At 48.5% G+C, this 20,341-nt stretch overlaps 1 protein-coding gene across 2 annotated transcripts in view; it reads left to right on the top strand.

Moving 5' to 3' along the window:
- Positions 1-19,121, top strand: part of SDHA (succinate dehydrogenase complex flavoprotein subunit A) — a 31,419-nt gene extending 12,298 nt beyond the window's left edge. For both annotated transcript variants that reach the window (XM_030927080.1, XM_030927081.1), the window contains exons 7-15: positions 98-222; positions 2,701-2,869; positions 4,677-4,872; positions 6,162-6,333; positions 11,021-11,139; positions 14,503-14,614; positions 14,849-14,979; positions 16,806-16,919; positions 18,769-19,121. In XM_030927080.1, the coding sequence (XP_030782940.1) occupies positions 98-222; positions 2,701-2,869; positions 4,677-4,872; positions 6,162-6,333; positions 11,021-11,139; positions 14,503-14,614; positions 14,849-14,979; positions 16,806-16,919; positions 18,769-18,855 (1,225 nt within the window). In that variant the 3' untranslated portion in view covers positions 18,856-19,121. The remainder of the gene's footprint in view (positions 1-97; positions 223-2,700; positions 2,870-4,676; positions 4,873-6,161; positions 6,334-11,020; positions 11,140-14,502; positions 14,615-14,848; positions 14,980-16,805; positions 16,920-18,768) is intronic.
- The last annotated feature ends 1,220 nt before the right edge of the window (positions 19,122-20,341 follow it).

The raw sequence follows: 20,341 nt of genomic DNA, 5'->3' as shown, positions 1-20,341 counted from the left end.
GACGGTGCCCGGGGGCTGCTGTGTCCGTTCTATGATCTCACCAGACAGGAGGTCCGGACGTGGGCCGCTGTCAGTCACTGCTGTCTGTTGTTTCCAGAGGCTACGGGCGCACCTACTTCAGCTGCACGTCTGCCCACACCAGCACCGGCGACGGCACGGCCATGATCACCAGGGCAGGCCTTCCCTGCCAGGACCTAGAGTTTGTTCAGTTCCACCCCACAGGTAGGGCAGGACGCCTTGCCCGGCAGGCGTTCAGCTCATGTGTGTCTTGTAAGCGTGTGGTGCCTACTCATTGCTCCTCCCTGGTTTTATGTAATAACATGGTTTTGAAGATCAGCTTCCTCAGCTCTCAGGTCCTAACTTCAATGTCATTTCCTTAAGGAGACTTTTCCCACACTCTCCTTCCCCTAAGGCAGTTTGGGCCAGCATCTTATGCATTTCTCAAGAGCCCTAAACCCTGCCTTGGTGATGCTTATGCCAGCAGTAAAGCAGGGATTGAGGCCAGGCGCGGTGGCTCACACCTGTAATCCCAGCACTTTGGGAGGCCAAGGCGGCCGGATCACCTGGGGTCAGGAGTTCGAGACCAACCCGACCAACATGGTGAAACTTCATCTCTACTAAAAATACAAAAATCAGCATGGCATGGTGGCATGTACCTGTAATCCCAGCTACTTGGGAGGCTGAGATGGGAGGAATGTTTCAACCTGGGAGGCAGTGGTTGCAGTGAGCCGAGATCGCACCACTGCACTCCAGCCTGGGCAACAGAGTAGACTCTGTCTCAAAAAAAAAAGGTAAAGCAGGGATTGTTCAGTGTCCCTCTTCGCAACGAGGTCGTCAGCTCCTCGGGCAGGCAGGTCTTCTCGTTAGCTGGGTGGCCCAGGCCCAGCACGCGGTAGGGTCTCCATCAGGGTTTACCGAGTGAGCATTCTGAGAGCTGGGACAATGCCGTGGAACCCAGAAGCAGCACAGGCAGATTTCGGCTTTGTAGGAGAACATGGAGCTCCCGCGATGATGGGATGTAAAGTCAGGGCACAGCCGTGACAGAACCGCATGTGACGTTCGGACATTGGGGCTCAGCCCACACGACCACTGAGGGAGCTTGTTGTGGGGAAGATGCGCTCATCTCGGGGACGTCTGACGGTTGAGCTTGTGAATGTGCAATTTGGAGACATTAACACAGAAATGACAGTTGAAGTCTTGAGTTTGGGGGAGGTTCTTCAGAATGAGTCAGAGAGAGACACACACATCTGCCTCTCGTTTGAGGTGACTCGTCCTGGACTTCTCTGAGTTGCTTTTCTGACCTGTGGACGATGGAGACCCCTGAAGTGGTGCTGAAGAACCAGACGTGTGCCTTCTCTTTCTCTGTCAGTGTCAGCTTTCTGATCCCTGGAAGGGATGAAAATAAGGAATGAATTTGTTGTAGGTTTTTGTTTTTAATTTGTTTAGTGACGGGGTCTTGCTCTGTTGCCCAGGCTGGAGTGCAGTGGAGCAGTCTTGGCTCACTGCAGCCTTTGTCTCCCGGGCTCAAAGGATCCTTCCACCTCAGCCTCCCAAACGGCTGGGACTACAGGCATGCGTTACCATGCCAGCTAATGCTTGAGGGTTGTTTTGTTTTTGGTAGAGACAGGGTGTCACTGTTTTGCCCAGGCTGGTCTTAAACTCCAGGGCTTAGGCGATCTTCCTGCCTCGGCCCCTCAGAGTGCTGGGATTATAGCCATGAGCCACTGCACCTGGTCTGTTGTATTTTTTATTACTTTTTTTAATCAATAAAATGTCACTGAGCCCCTGAATTCCCTCTGTAATTTGCTTAGAGCTCTACTTCTCGTGCTTTGTCTTCAGTATGTGAGAAGTAATCCACAGAAAAAAGAGCATTGAAACTTAGAAAATCAAAAGACAGGTGAGATGCAAGAATCACATTCTCGTTTTAAAAGCAAGATTGCCCTTTTTGTATACTAACAAAAATTGTAGCTTTTGAAATACGTTTAGTTTTGGGTTTTTGATCTCCTTTGTTAAAATTCGAGAGCTAGGCATGCCCTGTTTCTCATCGCATTGAGGAGTCACAGAGCCACTGTTTGGAGCACAGACCGCCGGACTGCCCAGGTTTGGGTTTGAGCTGTGTCCTCAACTGCATGACTGGATGTTACAAAGCGTTAATTTGCTGTCCCTGAGAAAGGGGGTAGTACTACCCGGAGTTGTTGTAAGACTTAAATGAGTTAACACGTGGAAAGCAGCTAGAACTGCCCCTAGCAAGTGCAGTGTGAATATTAACTAAAATAATCATTATTACTGTCCTTGCCACTGTTTGAGTAATTTAGATATGAATTCTCCAAGCTGGTATCCTTAACTAGTCACCACAGTATCATAGTACCAAAGAATGTTCAAAAATTAAAACAAAATTTGAGGCATCCAGTGTACACTGGGCTGTATTCAGAGTATCGGCCAGAGGTCTGTGGGCTGGCCTTTCTCCTCGCTGGGGACACTGCTCTGCCCCAACCTCTGCTGCAGCTGTCAGCCTCGTCAGTGCTTTTTGTTATCCAGACTTTCTACTGTATCTTAACTGTTCTTTCTGTTCAGTTTTGCATATAATGCCTTCTGCATATCTTCTTCCTCTCTCCCCCAAAAAATATCTTGAAAAAAATAATGCATTTGAAATAGAGTCCTAGCAATTGTTAGGTTATAAATGTTTGGGTTTTTTTGCAGGCATATATGGTGCTGGTTGTCTCATTACGGAAGGATGTCGTGGAGAGGGAGGCATTCTCATTAACAGTCAAGGCGAAAGGTTTATGGAGCGATACGCCCCCGTGGCGAAGGACCTGGCGTCTAGAGACGTGGTGTCTCGGTCGATGACTCTGGAGATCCGCGAAGGAAGGTCCGTGTGATTTGCCACCAGCATTGTCTGAGCGGGACCGCGGGCCGGGGTTGCTGCTGTTGAGTTCCAGCACCGCTCGCCCTCACCTTCGTGTGCAGGCCCACGTGCACAGCCACCTCTCTCAGCGGCTGACAGGGGTCTGTTAGTCTGTGGTATTTTCTTAAAGAAGACCTACATTTTGAAACCTTTAGCCAGTTTCTTTCTCAGATCTGTGGAACAGAGTTTCTCTCAGTGTAGGTGAGTATGTGACACAGTGCGGGAGAGAGAGAGACGCACACGCAACCTGAAGTCGGCACGTGAGCCTTGGGTGTCGCGTCTGATGCCCACAGGTGTTTTTCGGCAGCTTTTCAAAGGGTGTAGGTTACTTGGCTTTCAGTAAAACAGTTTGCAGCTCTTTCATTCCTGACCCTGTTCTTTAATGTAGTATCTACTGGTATGGCCTTTGGAGGTTTTACATTTTTATATTTAAAAAAACAGAGAAGTCAGGCCGGGCGCGGTGGCTCACACCTGTAATCCCAGCACTTTGGGAGGCCGAGGCGGGCGGATCATGAGGTCAGGAGATCGAGACCATCCTGGCTAACACGGTGAAACCCCGTCTCTACTAAAAATACAAAAAACTAGCTGGGCGAGGTGGCGGCACCTGTAGTCCCAGCTACTCGGGAGGCTGAGGCAGGAGAATGGCGTGAACCCGGGAGGCGGAGCTTGCAGTGAGCCGAGATGGCGCCACTGTACTCCAGCCTGAGCGGCAGGGCGAGACTCTGTCTCAAGGAAAAAAAAACAAACAAAAACAGAGAAGTCAAGTATTTTTCTGGAATATGGTGGCCGTCCGTACCGTTGGTTCCACATGTGTGGTTTCAACCAGCTATGTATTGAAAGTAAAATTGCATCCTTACAAATATGCAGACTTTTTTTCCTTGTCATCGTTCCCTAAAGAACACAGTGTAACAACTATTTACGTAGCATTTACATTGTATTAGGTACTATGAGTAATCCTGGAGTTGTTGTAAAGCTTAAATGTAAAACTTTAAATGAGGATGATTTAAAGTATAGAGGAGGATGTGCATAGGTTATATGCAAATACTCTCCTTTTTTTTTTTTTTTTTTTTTTTGGAGACGGAGTCTCGCTCTGTCGCCCAGGCTGGAGTGCAGTGGCCAGATCTCAGCTCATCGCAAGCTCCGCCTCCCGGGTTTATATGTCATTCTCCTGCCTCAGCCTCCCGAGTAGCTGGGACTACAGGCGCCCGCCACCTCGCCCGGCTAGTTTTTTGTATTTTTTAGTAGAGACAGGGTTTCACCATGTTAGCCAGGATGGTCTCGATCTCCTGACCTCGTGATCCGCCCGTCTCGGCCTCCCAAAGTGCTGGGATTACAGGCTTGAGCCACCGCGCCCGGCCATACTCTCCCATTTTATATTAGGGACTTGAGCATCCACAGATTTTGGTATCCATGGGGGTCCTGGACCCAACCTGCCGTGGATACGCAGGGACGACTGTTTTTGGCATGGAGCCCTTTCTAATGCGCTTACCAAGGAGAGCCACAGCAGGCTGTGATCCCTGAGATGAGTGTGGGTTCAGGGAGGGCAGAGTTTTTGTTCTGGGTCTCAGCTGTGTCCCAGCACCTAGGATTGTCCCTGGCACACAGTAGATGCTTAGAAAAGATTTGACGAGAGGGCAACCATAAATGAGGGGAAATTTTCCTCAGTATCAAAACATGTTGAAACTCACAGGCTTCCAAGATGATGTATTCTGAGGTCTCCTGCCGTTGCCGTTCTCTGCCTTATGTGATGGTGTTCGTTCTGTCTTCCCAGAGGCTGTGGCCCTGAGAAAGATCACGTCTACCTGCAGCTGCACCACCTGCCTCCAGAGCAGCTGGCCACGCGCCTGCCCGGCATTTCAGAGACCGCCATGATCTTCGCTGGTGTGGACGTCACGAAGGAGCCGATCCCTGTCCTCCCCACCGTGCATTATAACATGGGCGGCATTCCCACCAACTACAAGGGGCAGGTGATGATGCTGGCTCCCCTCCCACAGCTGGAAAGAAGGCTGGGACAATGGGGCCCACCTCGCAGTTGTCTCTTTAGATCGTAGAGGAAAAGACAGATGTTTTCTTCAAGAAAGTACTGTCTTGTTTTCTAGATTGCACTTTAAATTTCTATTACTGGAGGATGGAGGGGGCTTAATAATTTATTTCTCCTTAGTAAATTGTCATAGATGCATCATTTGCAGCTTTTTCCATTTTATAATTACTTTCCTATATGATCTCGTGTTATTTCTAATGATATTGTACATCGAGGGATCTTTCTAATTCCTACCTTTGAGTGGTTTGCGGTTCACACAGAGCTTGTCGGTCACTTAGGCTCCTTGTTGGGCAAGGTGGGCGGCAGCTGTTACTTTCCCTGCGTAGATGAAGAGGTGAACAGGGGTAGAAGAGCCTGGAACATCAGTATCGCCTGCTGATGTTCCTCCACCTGCCGTGCTCCCGGGTCTGAGCCGGAGCGCAGGTGGTGAGGGCCTCGGGAACGTGGGACATGGGGACAGTCGCAGATGCTGACATTGGGGGTCCTCTGCAGGTGGTGGGGGTGTCGGGAACGTGGGACATGGGGACAGTCGCAGATGCTGACATTGGGGGTCCTCTGCAGGTGGTAAGGGCCTCGGGAACGTGGGACACGGGGACAGTCGCAGATGCCGACACTGGGGGTCCTCTGCAGGTGGTGAGGGCCTCAGGAACGTGGGACATGGGGACAGTCGCAGATGCCGACATTGGGGGACCTCTGACCTGCTTGTAACAGCAGGTGCTCGGGGCAAGGGAAACAGATACATTCGGAAGCTTCCCTCTGAAGAAGAGGAGCTATGGTCCTTACCTCCTCCTGAGATATGGTCTTTCCTTCCCTCTTTTTTTCTTGGAGATTCAGTCTTGCTCTGTCGCTTAGGCTGGAGCACAATGGCGCGATCTTGGCTCACTGCAACCTCCACCTCCCAGGTTCAAGCGATTCTTCTGCCTCAGCCTCCCGAGTAGCTGGGATTATAGGCTCCCGCCATCATGCCTGGCTAATGTTTGTATTTTTAGTTGAGACGGGGTTTCACCATGTTAGCCAGGCAGGTCTTGAACCCCTGACCTCAGGTGATCCACCCGCCTCAACCTCCCAAAGTGCTGGGATTACAGGCGTAAACCACCGCGCCTGGCCTACTTCCCTCTCTTTCTCTGGTCTGCAGCACAGACACCCTGTTGGGGGAGGTGGCCTGGTGGAGGTACGGGCACCTTGACATTTCACCTGAAATCTTCCTTTCCACAGGTCCTGAGGCACGTGAATGGCCAGGATCAGATTGTGCCCGGGCTGTACGCCTGTGGGGAGGCCGCCTGTGCCTCGGTACATGGTGCCAACCGGCTCGGGGCAAACTCCCTCTTGGACCTGGTTGTCTTTGGTCGGGCATGTGCCCTGAGCATCGAAGAGTCATGCAGGCCTGGTAAGTGTTTTCTTCAGGAGCCAGGCTGTTTGAGAAGGCGCAGGAGGTTACAGTCGTTTTTCTTTTTTTTGAGACAGGTCAGCCCAGGCTGGAGTGCCGTGGCACAGTCGTAGCCGCCTCAACCTCCCGGGCTTGAGCAGTCCTCAACACCTCCACCTACAGAGTCCCAAGTAGCTGGGACTACAGATGTGCACCACCACACCTGGCTAATTTTAAAAATATTTTTTTTTGTAGAGACAGGGTCTCACAATATTGCCCAGGCTGGTCTTGAACTCCTAGACCCAAACAGTCCTTCTGCCTCAGCTTCCCAAAGTATTGGGATTACAGACATGAGCCACTGCACCCAGCCAGGTTACAAAGCCTCAGTTTGTTACTGGAAATTTGCTTAGTGGTCATGTAGAGGTAGTCTGGGTTTTTTCCCCTAGAAGTGATTAAACTGAGAAATCCGGAGGTTATATGGTGGTAATGTTGAGACTAGATAGAGGCTGGTTGGGGATCTTAACAGTTAAGGTGATATTTTTGGGGTTACATTTTTTTTTTAAATTATTTTGTAGTCATTATGTTCTGCTTAGAAAAAGCACTATTAGGGGCCAGGCGTGGTGGCTCAAGCCTGTAATCCCAGCACTTTGGGAGGCCAAGACGGGCGGATCACGAGGTCAAGAGATCGAGCCCATCCTGGCTAACACGGTGAAACCCCGTCTCTACTAAAAAAAAATACAAAAAGCTAGCCGGGCGAGGTGGCGGGTGCCTGTAGTCCCAGCTACTTGGGAGGCTGAGGCAGGAGAATGGCGTAAACCCGGGAGGCGGAGCTTGCAGTGAGCTAAGATCCGGCCACTGCCCTCCAGCCTGGGTGACAGAGCGAGACTCCGTCGTCTCAAAAAAAAAAAAAAAAGAAGAAGAAAAAGCACTATTAGGAAGTTGTTATTTTTAGGGGAAGTTCATTACATATTACTTGCCTGATAAAAATCACTTATTTGCAATGAAATTTTTTAAATAGTTGGCGTGAACGAATATGTAACTTGGTACTTAGGAAAATAATTTAGGCCATTCTGAAAACAAAGTACAGCTGACCTCTATTAGAGGAGAAGGGATGACTTACAGTGAACAGGATTCCCACCCTCTACGGACAGATTGGATTTCACTTGCTGGTTTTCTTTTCATGGTAGCGTCAAATAATGTGTAGGAGAACAAATACCATGTGTGGGAGTGTGAGTCTCATGTGCACTAAGAACAGGACAGTATCGCTCCCACCTCCAGAGATCTTCACGGTGGTTATCCAGCCTCTTGTGCTCAGAACAGTGTGAGGTGGATGAGGCACTGGTGGATGTTTGTGTGGCAAGGATGGTGGGACCCCAGGCCCACATTCTTCCCGTTACCTTTCTCTGGTGTTAACTGTTTGTGGCATCCTTTCTGCTGTTTTAATAGAACAGGTGCTTTTTGTGTGGATTCAAGTGAAATAAAAACTAGGACTGCCATAACTTATAAACATGCCCGCTTTTATATCTGTAGTTAGACAGGTACGGAGAGTATTAAAAAGGTAGCTTACTTCAGACACTCTGTCTCTGGATCTGACCACAGCTCAGGAGGCCAGCACACGCAGAGCTGGCGTCTTACCCCAAGTTGCTGCTGATCATGGGCGAAGGCAGAGTTCAGGTCCATTGTTCCTGATGCCACAGGTTGTGCTTGTCTCACTCCATAGCCCTGCACTTTGTAGCAGTGAGGACTGATACCACTTCTCTCAGAGCAATGTAGAAATTTTGAGCTGCTTTTTCTCTGAAAATGCAAAAAAAGAACATTTTGTAAGAACACCCTATACTTTACATCTGAGAAACCGCTCACGCATGCCGCACCTCACGCAGAATGCTGTGGAGTCAGACTCAAAAGGCTGCACACCTGTGGTTCTCTTGATACGACATTCTGGAAAAGGCACATCTAGGGAAGAAAAGGGATTGGTGGTTGCCAAAGGCTGTTTCCTGATACGGACACAGCTCTCTGTGTACCAAAATTTGAAAAACTACACTAAAAATGGTGAGTTTATTTACTGTATCTTTGTGCTTTAATTTTTAAAAATGAAAAGGAAAGAAAAAATGCTTGTAGCATCACCACTTCTCTCCCACTCCCCCAAAAAAAGCATACATACATATATATATTTTTTAGAGATAGTCTCCCTCTGTCGCCCAGGCTGGAGTGCAGTGGTACGATTAGGTGCACACCACCATACCTGGCTAATTTTTAAAAATATTTTGTGGGGACAGGGTCTCCCTGTGTTGCCCAGGATGGTCTTGAACTCCTGGCCTCAAGTGATCCTCCTGTTTCAGCCTCCCAAAGTGGTTACATGCATTTATACATGTGTTAAAGTTGATAGAACTGAGGCTGGGTGCAGTGGCTCATGCCTATAATCCGACCACTTTGGGAGGCCGAGGAAGGCAGTTTGCTTGAGCTCAGGAGTTCAAGACCAGCTTGGGCAAGGTGATAAAGCCCTGTCTCTACAAAAAATACAAAAATTAGCTGGGCATGGTGGCTCACACCAGTGCAGTCCCAGCTACTTGGGAGGCTGAGGTGGGAGGATTGCTGGAGCCTAGAAGGCGGAGGTTGCAGTGAGCTGAGATCACACCACTGCATCCAGCCTGAGCAACAGAGGAAGGAGACACTGTCTCAAAGAAAAGAAAAAAGAAATTGTAGAACTGTCCACTGAAAGAAAAAAGTCAATTTTACTGAATGATCATTTTTTTTTTTTTTTTTTTTGAGACGGAGTCTGGCTCTGTCGCCCAGGCTGGAGTGCGGTGGCCAGATCTCAGCTCACTGCAAGCTCCGCCTCCCAGGTTTACGCCATTCTCCTGCCTCCACCTCCCAAGTAGCTGGGACTACAGGCGCCCGCCTCGTCGCCCGGCTAGTTTTTTGTATTCTTTAGTAGAGACAGGGTTTCACCATATTAGCCAGGATGGTCTCGTTCTCCTGACCTTGTGATCCGCCCGTCTCGGCCTCCCAAAGTGCTGGGATTACAGGCTTGAGCCACCGCGCCCGGCTGAATGATCAATTTTTAAGCATTATAATCAAAAGGAAAAGAAATAGCAAGCCTAGAAGCATTTGAGCAGGACCTCAAGAGACCCACACCCTGGTCCCCTGGGGAGGCGGTGGGTGGGGCGGGGCCCACTGGGGCCTGTTTGACTCCTGCATTTCATACCTCCTACCTTCTGCATGTATTACCTGTTGAAGAAAATATATATAATGTTATTTAAAAACTGTAAAACTGTTTTGAAGACGTCTTAGAAACACAAGAGTTGCAAATCTTGGCTGTGCACAGTGGCTCACACATGTGATCCCAGCACTTTGGGAGGCCGAGGCAGGTGGCTCAGCTGAGGTCAGGAGTTTGAGACCAGCCTGGCCAACATGGTGAAACCCCATCTCTGCTGAAAATAGAAAAATTAGCCAGGTATGGTGGCATACTCCTGTAGTCCCAGCTACTCCGGAGGCTGAGGCAGGAGGATTGCTTGAACCAGGTGGTGGAGGTTGCAGTGAGCCAAGATGGTGCCAGTACACTCCAGCCTGGGCTACAGAGTAAAATTCCATCTCAAAAAAAAAAAAAAAAAAAAATTGCAAATCTTGAAGTGTAGGTGAGAGCACACAAGAGTCCAAATCAGCAGGTGACTTTCAAGAATACAGTAACTGCCTTCCTCCCCCTTATGCGAAGGACAGTGGTGTGGCCGGTCCCTCAGGACCACCATCTGGAAGGTGTTTTTTTTTCCCTTAGTGGAGTGACGTTTATATACATTTAATGTATATAAATTTGTATACATTTAATTTTTTTTTTTTTTTGAGATGGAGTCTCGCTCTGTGGTCCAGGCTGGAGTGCAGTGGCCGAATCTCAGCTCACTGCAAGCTCCGCCTCCCGGGTTTACGCCATTCTCCTGCCTCAGCCTCCCAAGTAGCTGGGACTACAGGCGCCCGCCATCTCGCCCGGCTAGTTTTTTGTATTTTTTAGTAGAGACGGGGTTTCGCTGTGTTAGCCAGGATGGTCTCTATCTCCTGACCTCATGATCTGCCCGTCTCGGCCTCCCAAAGTGCTGGGATTACAGGCTTGAGCCACCGCACCCGGCTTAATTTTTTTTTTTAAGACAGGGTCTCACTCTGTTGCCCAGACTGGAGTGCAGTGGTGCCATCTCGGCTCACTACAGCCTCTACCTTTCGGGTTCAAGCAGTTCTTATGCCTCAGCCTCCCTAGTAGCTGGGATTATAGGCGCACGCCACCATACCCAGATAATTTTTGTGTTTTTAGTAGAAACGAGGTTTTGCCACGTTGGCCAGGCTGCACTTGAACTCCTGACCTCAAGTGATCCACCTATCTCAGCCTCCTAAAGTGCTGGGATTACAGGCGAGAGCCACCGCACCCAGCCTTCATTTAATTTTTTAATTTTAGAGATGATTTCTAGTTTATTCACTCTAAGATAAGTTAATGGATGTCTACTGTGTGGCAACAATTTTGCCTTTATGTATGTTCTTCAAAATTGGCCCCAACTCAACAGATGGCCTCAGATGTAGGGTGGGCTGGCAGTGTGTTAGCTGAGGAGACTTTCGCAGTTTCCAAGCTCCTTGAGCGCCTGTGCTACATTTTTTTGTGTCATTCTAAATCCATTTGGTTTTTTAAAATGGTTTGAAAAGTTAAAATTCTAACTTTTTTTTGTTTTAGGAGATAAAGTCCCTCCAATTAAACCAAATGCTGGGGAAGAATCTGTCATGAATCTTGACAAATTGAGATTTGCTGACGGAAGCATAAGAACATCAGAACTTCGACTCAGCATGCAGAAGGTAAGAGCCTGGACTCGCTCTGGAGTGAGCAGGCTGGCTGCATACCTGGCCCTGCACTGGTTTTGTTTTTTTAAAAATAGATTTAGGGGGATGCAGGTGCAGTTTGTGTGGATGTACGGTGAGGTGGTAGAGTCTGGGCTTTTCATGTACCCGTCACCCAAGTCGTGTATGTTGTACCCAGCAGGTAATTGCTCATCCCCACCCCTCCCGCTTTTTGGAGCCCCAGTCTCTGTTAGTCCACTCCGTGTGGCCACGTGTACTCACCATTCAGCTCCCACTTCCAAGTGAGAATGTGACACTTGACCTTGAGTCACTTCACTTAGGATAGTGACCTCCTGTTTCATCCACGTGGCTGCAGAAGACATGATTGCATTATTTTTGTATGGCTGAGTATTTCACAGTGTTTATGTACCACATTTTCTTTGTCCGGTCATCATTGATGGGCACTTAGGTTGATTCTAGACTTTGCTATTGTGACTAGTGCTGCGATAAACATGCGAGGCTGCACCAGTGTCGAGGTAAACAGCAGTAGGACCTACTCCTCACCGTATCAAGAACATGAAAGAGACCAGGAGGCCTGAGCTACACAGAAGTGCACTTTTCCACATAGAAGGTCAGCAGGCTAGGGCATAGTTAGTGACTGCTTGGCATCCAGGACGGCCTTCTCTGGTTCGCTCGTGTGTGCTTGGGCGTGACCTCCGTGCCCTGACCGTCGCTGGCTGTCGTGGATGAGTCACAGCGTGGAGGAGAGGGAGCAGCAGGACTGCCAGAGAAGCTCAGTCCCCGGCGAGGCAGCTTTCTCTTCGCAGGTTTCCTGGAGTTCAACACAGTACTGCTGATTACATCTCAGGCCCACATATTGATCATGTCATCATGCCTGGCTTCCAGCAGCTTGGAAATGTCTTTAAGCCAGGCCTGTTGCTGCCCCTGAATATACTCAGAAGCGAGGGAGAGTGGGCAGCGGGTGGAAACCGATCTCTGCGGCCTGTGCTGCTGGGAGTCGGTCCAGTAGGACCGTCTGTGACGATGGAAATGTTCCGAGTGTTTGCCGTCCAGTATGGCAGCCATTAGCCACAGAGGGCTGTGGAGAACTTGATATATAGTCAGTCTGAGAAACTGAATTCCTCTAATAACAAGGATTCTTGTCCATGAATGAGATCTCCTGTCTACTATTTGCAAGAATTTCTGCATATTTTCTAAAAAGAAGTCCATTGCTTTAGTGCTATTCTGAAAGGCATATGGTGTTTAAAGACACAAGAGAACAGGTTCCCTGCTGACATTTTCAGAGGCCTGTGCCCTTCAGTCTTCAAGTGAGTCTGGGCTTGAAGGAGGCTTTGTGGAATGGTGAGAAGAACAGTGTGACTAAGGCACAGAAGGCTGAGTGATGCCTTGCAGTACTTTTGTAGGGTTGGAGGCCAGCTGTGAGAGAAGGAACCATTGGATTAGAGAGTGGGAACATGCCTTAGGATATAGAAATGGCAAATCCGTGAGACAGTTTGAAGTGAGAATAATAGAAGCATTCTCACCAAACAAGGTGTGTCTTGGTGCCTGCTGTGTTGCAGGCTCCGTGAGATGCTGGAGTCAGCACTGAACAAACAGAGCTTCCTGTGCTCGTGGAAATGCGTTTCGTTGGGGGAAGGGATTTTTCTGCTGACTCTGGCTATTAATAGTAAGAGTCAAAAAAAGAAATGAGGTAAATTGTTGGGAACAGGCCCCCAAATCTGGCCATAAACTGGCCCCAAAACTGGCCATAAACAAAATCTCTGCAGCACCATGACATACTGTTGATGGCCATGACGCCCACGCTGGAAGGTTGTGGGTTTACCGGAATGAGGGCAAGGAACACCTGGCCCACCCAGGGTGGAAAACCGCTTAAGTGTTTCTTAAACCACAAACAGTAGCATGAGCGATCTGTGCCTTAAGGACGTGTGCCTGCTGCAGATAACTAGCCAGAGCCCATCCCTTTGTTTCCTGTAAGGAATACTTTTAGTAAATCTTATGACTGGCTTGTTGTCAGTAAATATGTGGGTAAACCTCTGTTCAAGGCTCTCAGCTCTGAAGGCTGTGAGACCCCTGATTTCCCACCCCACATGCTATTTTCTTTGTGTGTGTCTTTAATTCCTCTAGCGCTGCTGGGTTAGGGTCTCCACAACCGGGTTGGTCTCAGCAGTAAATATTGAAAAGGAATAGATAAAATTGCTATTATCTACAGACATAATTTCCAAAAAATTCCCAGAGAATAAACTGAAAAACTAACAGAAACAAAACAAGAATGCAGTAAGGTGTCTGGATAAGAGATTTGTATCTAAAAATCAGTAGCTTTGCAATATGCCAGCAGTAATCTGCTCAGACATCAGTAAATATCTCATTCACATGTCAAACAAAAAATTAAAAATTCCTTGAAATAATGTAACCAGAAATACAAGAAAGGATATGAAAACGTGGCTGCTAAAGGACATGAAAGAATGTAATACTAGATTCTGAGATGCAACTTTTTTCATTTGTTCTTCCTGAAAAACCATTAGGTTGATGAGCATTGCAGTGTCATGATTATGTATGAGTCTAAGGAAAATCAGATGAAATGTCCAAATTAAACCATGAAGCTGCATTGGTAGAGGAAGAGACAATTAGGGTCAGTAGAGCAAAGCAGAGTTAGAGGGAGAAGCAAGGAGGAGGAGGGATCACAGAGGTTTTGCCTCTCTGTCCCACAGGAAGCAAAAGCTGACGCCTGGTTCCCAGCACACCTACAGTAAACTTCAGGTCCACTACATGGCATGTTTCTTGCCACAGTAAAACTATGAAGGAAGTCAGTGTACAAGAAGCTTCTACAAAATAGGCAGAAGGCAGTAGCCAGATGGGCCAAGGGCCCCAGCCACCCACGTCCCTCCCTCTCACTAAAGACCTTCGGCTCCAACCCCACCATCACCAGGACTCTGCTCAGCTCCTCCTAGTGTGTGTCACCACAGGGCTGCTGGCTTGTGTCACGTTCACCACCAGACCCCACGTCAGGAGCTCCTCCAGGGGTGTGGGGAGGCAGCACTGCCTGGTTGACTGTGGAGCCATACGGAACATGGTGCCTCACAGGCAGTCTGCTTGGAGTCCTGGACCCTGGCTGTATCCCACTGGAAAGGATGTGTCTGGGTCTAAGATGTGTATGTAAAAGAAACATTTATTCAGAAGCTTTAGTCAAAACTTCATTTTTAAGTTCAGAGTAATAAACTCGTAGTCTGAATTTCCTAATTTTTCTGTTTAATTTACGTAACTTTTAAATGAAATGCAAAACAACAGGTCTAAAAGTTAAGCAGTTCTTGGTGTGACTACTTGTATGGATTAAAAGTTTACAAATAATATTTTGTGTCACAGTCAATGCAAAATCATGCTGCTGTGTTCCGTGTGGGAAGCGTGTTGCAAGAAGGTTGTGGGAAAATCAGCAAGCTCTATGGAGACCTGAAGCACCTGAAGACGTTTGACCGGGGTGAGCAGACAGCGGGCTCTTTGTACAGTGTTGGGCCCTGCCTTCTGCAGAGTGGGCTGGTGTCTGTCCCGTCAGTGCTGACTTAGTTCCATGCTTGCTGTCCGGATGGGTCCTGGCCCACAGCTATAAAGCCATAACCAGTGGCTCCACGGACTAGCAGGCCCAGGCTGACAGCTCAGAAGGCCCATGTGACTGGGTCCTGCCTGCCCCTGATGGAACTTTTTGTGTCCCCAGGAATGGTCTGGAACACGGACCTGGTGGAGACCCTGGAGCTGCAGAACCTGATGCTGTGTGCGCTGCAGACCATCTACGGAGCAGAGGCGCGGAAGGAGTCACGGGGTGCACACGCCAGGGAAGACTACAAGGTGCACTTTCTCGCCACACCCACCTGCACCTGCCTTTTCCTCCCACCTGGTGGGATTCAGCCCTACCCCTGCATTTTCTCTGCATTTTATTTCATTTTCCCAAAAGTAAATCCAAAAAATGCCTTTTTCCCCCTGGTAACTTTGATCCTTGGGTTCCCACCATCCTCTGGATCACTGTGACCTTTTCCTTGCTTTGGGTCAGCATCCACTGATGCCAGCAGTGGCATCTCCAAGCCAATGTGCTTTGCTGTTAGAAGGCCAAGGTTAGAAGTGCAGGCAGAGGGGCATGACCAGGAAATAAATGCCAGTTTATTAAATAACGAGGAAGCCACCGTTTCAGACCTGCCCTAAGGAGGAAATGCCAGTTTATTAAATAACGAGGAAGCCACCGTTTCAGACCTGCCCTGTGGTTTGGAAAAGGTATTATAGAGCCTGCCCTGTGGTCACTTGTTCTTCAGGTGAACTGATTTTTGTGCAGAGCACACATGTTGGATTCTGCCTGGTAAGAGTTTTTCACATAACAATAGCAAAAAAAAAACACGGAAAGGGAAGCTTGGGGCACAAATGCAAGTTCAGGATAAACCACATCAGCAAAAGGACAAAGGCTCGACAAGGCAGGCACACAGGCTGGTTCAGGACCGTGTGTGGGCGGCTGCTGGCGGCCTTTCCAGTCAGCTGAACACGGTGAGTGGGAAAGCATTTTTATTCACCATGAAATTTTACCGATTTACCCTCCACTGGAATATGCTGATGGCTGTAATCACTGCTCGGAACTTGCTCTTGCCTCCTTGTACATATTAAGAGTCTTTCCTGCAAAGTATATGAATCCGTGTTTGCCAGAATAAATAATAATAATAAATTTGTTATTTTTATTTTTATTTTTTTGAGATGGAGTCTTGCTGTCCCCCAGGCTGGAATGCAATGGTGTGATCTCAGCTCACTGCAAGCTCTGCCTCCCGGGTTTGAGTAATTCCCCTGCCTCAGCCTCCCAAGCAGCTGGGATTACAGACGCATGCCACCATGCCTGCCTAATTTTGTATTTTCAGTAGAGTCGGGGTGTCACCATGTTGGCCGGGCTGGTCTTGAACTCGTGACCTCAAGTGAACCACCTACCTCAACCTCCCAAAGTGCTAGGATTACAGGCATGAGCCACTGGGCCTGGCCAGTAGCATAAATTTAGTTGGTCACAACAAGTTTTAATTAGAATAGAAGCCAGGTGCAGTGGCTCACACCTGTAATCCCAGCATTTGGGAGGCTGAGGCAGGCAGATCACTTGAGCCCGGAGTTCTAGATCAGCCTGGACAACATGGCGAAACCTGTCTCTACACAAAAATAAAAAATTAGCCAGGCGTGGTGGTACGCGCAGGAGACTGAGGCAGGATGATTGATTGAGCCTGGGAAGTCAAGGCTCCAGCAAGCTGTGATCACGCCACTGCACTCCAGCCCAGGTGACATAACGAGAGCCTGTCTCAAAAGAAAAAAAAAATTTTTTTAAATAAAAACAGGCTGAAGAAAAGATTGAGGTAGTAGGTAGTCTCCCAGCGCATGCAGCAAAAAGACAAAGTATTTGGTAAACTCTTAGGTACATAAAGGATGTCTAAGGGAACGTGCGGACACGGGTTACTCTGGACTCACTGCTGGCTGCACACCCTCTGGCCCACCATGTGGCCTCCGTGGGTTCTGAACATGTTGATGGTGCCAGGGCTAAAGTGGAAATGGAATGAGTTCTAGGGCATCTGTCTCTTAGATCATTTTAATGTTTGCTGTGTTTTTTCTGTATTGCTCTGTTAGAGTAATGAGATATGTGATGGTGTTTCTGGCCTCAGGTGCGGATTGATGAGTACGATTACTCCAAGCCCATCCAGGGGCAACAGAAGAAGCCCTTTGAGGAGCACTGGAGGAAGCACACCCTGTCCTATGTGGATGTCAGCACTGGGAAGGTCAGTGTGGAGCTCGTTCTCACGACAGCCCAAAATGCGCACGGCCCCGCCCAGGTTCGCGGGCTGACCTTGCTGATGGTGAACAGGGAGGAGCAGGCTGGATTTAAATCAACTCCTGACAGATTTGAGGCACCACTGAAAAAGGCACTCTGACAGCAGTCAGGCTTCTGGCTGGAAACAGAATCCAGTGTCTGCAAGTGGTTCAGAGGAGCCTTGAGGAAGGGTTGCTCCGTGGTGTGGGCCAGATGGAAGTCACTGGGCAGGAGCAAGTGTCCAAGGCCTGGTGGCGGGGGAGGAGAGGAGAATTGTGGACTTAGGGAGAAAGTCAGCGTCTGTGGGGTGGGGACACAGCCACTGCCAGAAACCAGTCCCAAGCCAAGGGAGCCCAGAAGAGACCCCTCCCCTCTCCCTTGGGCTGGCCCAACCGGAAGCATCTGCCGGGGAGCCGAGGGGATGTGGTGCAGCCCTTAGCATCCCCTGGGCACTGAGCATGCAGAGAAGGGAAGGGCAGAAATTGAGGAGGGGTTGTGGTGAGCAGTGTCCTGGGAACAGCCAGCCAAGGGTGGGGTAGGGGGGTTGCAGCCTTGTTCCACACAAGCACAGTTCACCTGTGTGGCATTTCCGCTGGGCATTAAGATTCAGAAATAATGAAGATAGAAAGCTTTTACCCTTAAGCTTTTCGTAGCTTGTAAGAGATAGTTGTATAATCACTTAGCTGTGTCTGTGGAAGTTACCTTTGGACTCTCACTATCATCTAGTGTGTCTGTAATTCAGGCAGTAGGTCATTTTCAGGATGTATCATGAAGGCCATTTCCTGATCGTATATAGAAATCACACCTCACTCGCTTAGCACAAGTCTATTTTTAATGTTTCTGGGTTCGGGTTTTTTGTTTTTCTGAGACAGTCTCATCTCTGTTGCTCAGGCTGAAATGTGATGGCTTGATCTCGTCTCACTGCAGCCTCAACCTCCCCCTGGCTCAGGTGATCCTCCCACCTCAGCCTCCCAGGCACATGCCACCATGCATGGCTAATTTTTGTATGTTTTGTAGAGACGGGGTTTTGCCATGTTGCCTAGGCTAGTCTTGAACTCAAGTGATCCACCTGTCTTGGCCTCCCCAACAGGCATGAACCAACACGCTCAGCCAGTTTTAGTGATTTCTCAAGAAATACATACTCATTTCAGAAAGTACAAAGAGATTGAAATAAGAGCTCACTAACCAGAGACGACCCATTATGGTTTAAATTTCTTTGTATATGTGCCTACCTTTTCCTGTGTGTGCATTTTTAATACACAGCCTGAGTATTCCTTCTCTGAAATCCTTGGGACCCGAAGTGTTTTGGATTTCAGGCTTGTTCAGACTTTGGAATATCTGCATGATACTTACTGTCTGAGCGTCCCCAATCAGAAGATCTGACTCCATAGTACATTTCTTTTGAATGTCATGTTGGTGCTCAGAAAGCTTCAGATTTTGGAGAATTTCAGATTTTTGGATTAGGGATGTTCAACCTATGTAAATATTTACTTTGAACTGGAAGTAGGTAGTTTAAACATAAAGTGTCTTGGTATAGACAAAGGTTCTCCCACTTTTCATGGGAGCATTTTTGTAAAGCACTTGAGAATCTGGCACAGGGTCATTTCGTCACTCTGTTCCACTCTACGGATCTGCCGCCATTTACAGTCCCCTGTTGCACATGTAGATCATTTTTGAATTTGTTATTGGAAAAGACTGTGGCAAATACCTTTAAGTTCTCATGCCGTAAATCTACTTTTATAGTTAAAATTTTTCAAAAGGAACACGAGATGGCTTTTTGTACATTTTTGTGCTTACCACTGATTCTTCTTTTCAAGGTCACTCTGGAATATAGACCCGTAATCGACAAAACTTTGAACGAGGCTGACTGTGCCACCGTTCCCCCAGCCATTCGCTCCTACTGATGAGACAAGATGCAGTGATAACAGAATCAGCTTTTGTAATTATGTATAATAGCTCATGCATGTGTCCATGTCACAACTGCCTTTATACGCTTCTGCACTCCAGGGAAGAAGGAGTACATTGAAGGGAGATTGGCACCCAGTGGCTGGTAGCTTGCCAGGAACCCAGTGGCCAGGGAACGTGGCACTTACCTTTGTCCCTTGCTTCATTCTTGTGAGATGATAAAACTGGGCACAGCTCTTAAATAAAATACAAATGAACAAACTTTCTTTTATTTCCAAATCCATTTAAAATATTTTACTATTATGACTTTAATCATATTTGTTGACCTAAAAATCAAATGTAATAATCTTTGTATTCTGTTACATCAAAATCCAGATATTTTGTTGTAGTTTCTTTTTTATCTTTTTTCTTTTCATTTTTTGAGACAGGATCGGTGCAGTGGTGCAGTCTCAGCTTACTGCAGCCTCAAACTCCTGGGCAGCTCAAGTGATCTTCCCGACCCAGCCTTCTGAGTAGTTGGGGCTACAGGTGTGCACCACCATGCCCAGCTAATTTATTTTTTAATTGTAAGGACAGGGTCTCACTATGTTGCCTAGGCTGGTCTCAAACTCCTGGGCTCAGGTGATCCTTCCTCCTTGGCCTCCCGAAGTGCTGGAATTACAGGTGTGAACCACCATGCCTGCCTTGTTGTAGTTTATTTCTAAGTTCAAATTAATGTTGGTGCCTGAGAGCAAATGGAGAAAACTAGTATTTCCTCCCTTTTCTTGGCAGATGGTTTACTATTTACTAGGTCAGTGTGTGCTCGATTATTTAAATCAGGGGTCCCCAATCCCCAGGCCACAGATTGGTACCAGTCCATGGCCTGTTAGGAACTGGGCGGCAGAGTAGGGGGTGAGCAGCTGGCCAGTGAGCATTACTGTGTGAGCTCCGCCCCCTGCCAGAGCATTACTGTGTGAGCTCCGCCCCCTGCCAGAGCATTACTGTGTGAGCTCCGCCTCCTGTCAGATCATTACTGTGTGAGCTCCGCCCCCTGCCAGAGCATTACTGTGAGCTCCGCCTCCTGTCAGAGCATTACTGTGTGAGCTCCGCCTCCTGTCAGATCATTACTGTGAGCTCCACCCCCTGTCAGAGCATTCCTGTGTGAGCTCCGCCCCCTGCCAGAGCATTCCTGTGAGCTCCGCCCCCTGTCAGAGCATTACTGTGTGAGCTCCGCCCCCTGGCAGAGCATTACTGTGAGCTCCGCCCCCTGCCAGAGCATTACTGTGTGAGCTCCGCCCCACTGCCAGAGCATTACTGTGAGCGCCGCCCCCTGCCAGAGCATTACTGTGTGAGCTCCGCCCCCTGTCAGAGCATTACTGTGAGCTCCGCCCCCTGTCAGAGCATTACTGTGTGAGCTCCGCCCCCTGCCAGAGCATTACTGTGAGCTCCGCCTCCTGTCGGATCATTACTGTGTGAGCTCCGCCCCCTGCCAGAGCATTACTGTGT

Source organism: Rhinopithecus roxellana, chromosome 3 (genome assembly GCF_007565055.1).
Source record: "Rhinopithecus roxellana isolate Shanxi Qingling chromosome 3, ASM756505v1, whole genome shotgun sequence".
In the NCBI taxonomy this organism is placed as follows: domain Eukaryota; kingdom Metazoa; phylum Chordata; class Mammalia; order Primates; family Cercopithecidae; genus Rhinopithecus; species Rhinopithecus roxellana.
Note: the sequence above shows the minus strand (reverse complement) of the source record. Positions and strands in the feature narration are given on the sequence as shown.